Source organism: Arachis ipaensis, chromosome B03, assembly GCF_000816755.2.
Source record: "Arachis ipaensis cultivar K30076 chromosome B03, Araip1.1, whole genome shotgun sequence".
NCBI lineage: Eukaryota > Viridiplantae > Streptophyta > Magnoliopsida > Fabales > Fabaceae > Arachis > Arachis ipaensis.
Window position 1 is genome coordinate 19,708,396 of NC_029787.2, and position 3,500 is coordinate 19,711,895.

General features: G+C 30.3%; 1 protein-coding gene across 1 annotated transcript in view; it reads left to right on the forward strand.

Annotated features, from left to right (window-relative positions):
- Positions 1–1,289, forward strand: part of LOC107634260 (transcription factor MYB14-like) — a 2,137-nt gene extending 848 nt beyond the window's left edge. The window contains exon 3 of the mRNA XM_016337812.2: positions 687–1,289. Within this exon, the coding sequence (XP_016193298.1) occupies positions 687–1,218 (532 nt within the window). The 3' untranslated portion in view covers positions 1,219–1,289. The remainder of the gene's footprint in view (positions 1–686) is intronic.

The window sequence follows — 3,500 nt, forward strand, 5'->3', positions numbered from 1 at the left end:
TATATAATTATAAACATTGCATATATAAAATTATGAATCTTAAATTAAATAAAATAATTTTTTGTTGCAATCTCTCTAGCATTATTATTGCTAATTTAACTTATTCAAGTGATGATTTGACACTCATTTAATTATTGTATGGGGTCTTTTAATTAAAGTCGCCTAAGTGTCATGAATTAAAAACTAGATAACATTGATAGCAAGTTTTGTTCTGATGTAGACAGACTCAACTAAAACCAGCTTAAATGAAATTAAATGAAATTATTATTTTAAAAAATAAAATAGAAAAAAAAACACTTAGCATAAGGAATATGCCCCTGGATTTCAACCATCATCCGAATGGTCGTGCAATAATTTTTGTTTATCCTACATAATCTTATGGCCCCATTTATTTAAGATGAAATATGAATTCAATTTAAAAAAAATATTAAAAAACTATCTATTTTTTATCATTATTTAACTTTTAATTCAATTTTTTTAGTTTAATTTTTAGTCTAATAATTCAACAATATATTTTATTTCATACTTTTAAATATTAATTATTAATTAATAATAAATTTTAATAATCATTTATCATTTCTCTTCTGTTTATATAATAAGACAAAACTTTTGACTCTGATATTGTTAGTCAATTTTATTTATTAGTAGCACAATAATTGAATGAAGTGCAATGTTGTGTTTTTCAGATGGTCTCTGATTGCTGAAAATCTACCTGGAAGAACAGACAACGAGATCAAGAACTATTGGCATAGCCACCTGAAGAAGTTCCAAAACTGCAATGTGAACAACACATCAAGTGATGATGATGATGATGATGATTTGAACAAGTCCAAGTCTTCTTCTCAGAATACCAAAGAACATGAAAGACCAAAAAGTGAAGTCCTTACTTTTACTACTGATGATGATAACGATGATGATTCACACCATATCTTGGAAAGTTCGTTGTCCAATGTGACAACCGAGTCTTCCTATTCATACACTGAAGAAGAAGAAGACAACAAGGGCAACAACAACAACAACAACGCATGGCTCTGCTTTTCCTCTGGTCATGAAGAAGAATCAAATAGGGAAGAAGATAGGTTTGCTTCGTGGGGTGCAACAACTTTGTTTGATGAGTTTGGTTCCAGTTTTTGGACTGAACCATTTATTTCAGATGATGCTTTTAGTCAAGATTACAATTACATTTTGTATGATAGAGAAGATCCTTTTTTCATTTGATAAAAATATACCCCTTTTGTTTGTTTTAAATTCCATTGAAACTACTGCCATCTGAATTCTAATTTCAAAACCTTATTAATCTCATTCGATTCTAAGAGACCAAGACTCCAATTGAAAATCTTAGTCATTCCAACACAATAATCTTTCTTAACTGAATAGATCTAATTATTAAAGAAACAACCACTTTTATCCATCCTTGTTAAAGAGCTATAATTTGGAAATGGTTACATTGACAAGAACAAACAAAACTCTCATGGTAAATAGAAAGCGTCTCTTTATTAGTTGATGTTGATTAGTAGCGCAACGGACCTTTCTAAATCATAGCCGAATATCCTCGTATGTAGATGCGCAGCTAAGATAGATTTGTAAGAACAAACTAAATTGAGTTGATCCAGTGTTATTAGCTCATTTGTCTATTTAATTAAGTATTGGGAGGTTAAATTTTAGGTGAATGCTATTCTACTCTCTTTAAATTAATATCTAAGTTATCTTTTCTGATGTGTCATATTTTAATTGGGTGTTTATTTTAACCTGAGTTACCTTCTCTACTTTTTCGTCGTCGTTGTGCCTCTCAAACATCACATTCTCATTGGTGTTTCGTTTTCACTTCCCAAATTATTCTTCTAGAAAAGGTACTCCAACTATCTCTAATTGCGTTTACTCCTCCACACTCCTTTGTCGTCGTCGTTGTGCCTCCTAAGTATCACCGTCTTATTGGGTGTTCTATTTTCTTCTTCTGTCAGGCCGTTCGTCATCATTATGCCCTCCCAAACATTAACGTTTTTCTCTTCTCAAATCATTCTTTTAGAAAAGATACTCCAACTTTCTCTAATTGCGTTTACTCCTCTCCATTGTACTCCTTCATCGTGGTCGTTACGCCTCCCAAGCATCACCGTTTTATTGTGTGTCTTGTTTTCTCTTCTCAAATCATTCTTCTAGAAAAGATACTCCAACTCTCTCTAATTGCGTTTACTTCTCCCACTCTTTTGTCGTCATCGTTGTGCCTCATAAGTATCACCGTCTTATTGGGTGTTTCATTTTCTTCTTCTGTCAGCCCGTCATCGTCTTCCAAGATATTATTAACTCATGAGATTAAAGTAACTCATGTTAAAATAAACACCCAATTAAAATATAACACATCAGAGAGAGTAATTTACATGTTACTTTAGAGAGGATAGGATAGCATTCACCTAAATTTTATTTTGTGTATATAACAACTATATTAACTAACGATAAATTCTTAAATGAAATTTTGATTCTCATTGAATTAGTCGTTGGCCTTCCAAAGAAAAAAATATCATAAAAAAATATTTGTACAAGCTAAAAATTAATTTTACACAGAAAAAGAGAATAAATAAAAATTTTAGACGGACAAACTAAATTTAGATATAATTTATAAAAAAAATTGAATATTTAAAGGGATCTTTTCTTAAATGAATTTACGTCTACTAAAATTTTAAAAATTAAATTTGTCATTAAATTAATAGAACTAAAAATTTAAAAAATATATATTTTATTATTTTTAATCTTTAAAAAATCGTCTTTTTTATTTGGTTGACTAAAACTAAATCGTTTGATGACCAGTTTCTTAATTAACCTAGTCAAATTAGGCAATTCGATTTTGTTTTCTGAAATCCTAGCCTCCACTAAATCAAAAAGATAAAGAAGGTATGTTGTAACTTTTTGAGATATATTACCATTTCACATATTCACCGGTTAATTTGGTATTGGAATATATATTGATATACTCAATCCATATCTCATTTAGCAAATAGATCAAAATTCATCTCACCTTTGCTTAATAAGAACTATAACTTGGGAATGGTTACATTTGGAAATGGGTGACGATATAAGAACACAGTTTTAAAAAGCTATTGGTGGGTGAAAAAAGAAAAGTTGAAGGATCTTTTCCAGGATTATACTCTGATCTATTTTATTGCAAAAGGAGTGTAGAATATATGAACGTAGATTTTGGGATGGATGGTCATGGATTTGGAGCTTGAACGGAGGAGCCATGTGTGAATGATGAGAATGCGAACTTTAATTTTGCGAGACTTGCACCTGATGATATATGCGAACTCCTGCAAATGACGTCGTTTTAGTTTTCAACGATATCGTATCAACTCTCTTTTAGTATAGATGTCTATCATTCTTTTCTTTTTTTTTTCTCCCAAAACAAGTGATATAACGTTTAGAGTTTATACCACAAATTTTAAATCCTAAATAGCTGGTAATCTTAAAACAGTTGTTGCTAATTCCCGCCTCCTCAATATATATGTTAA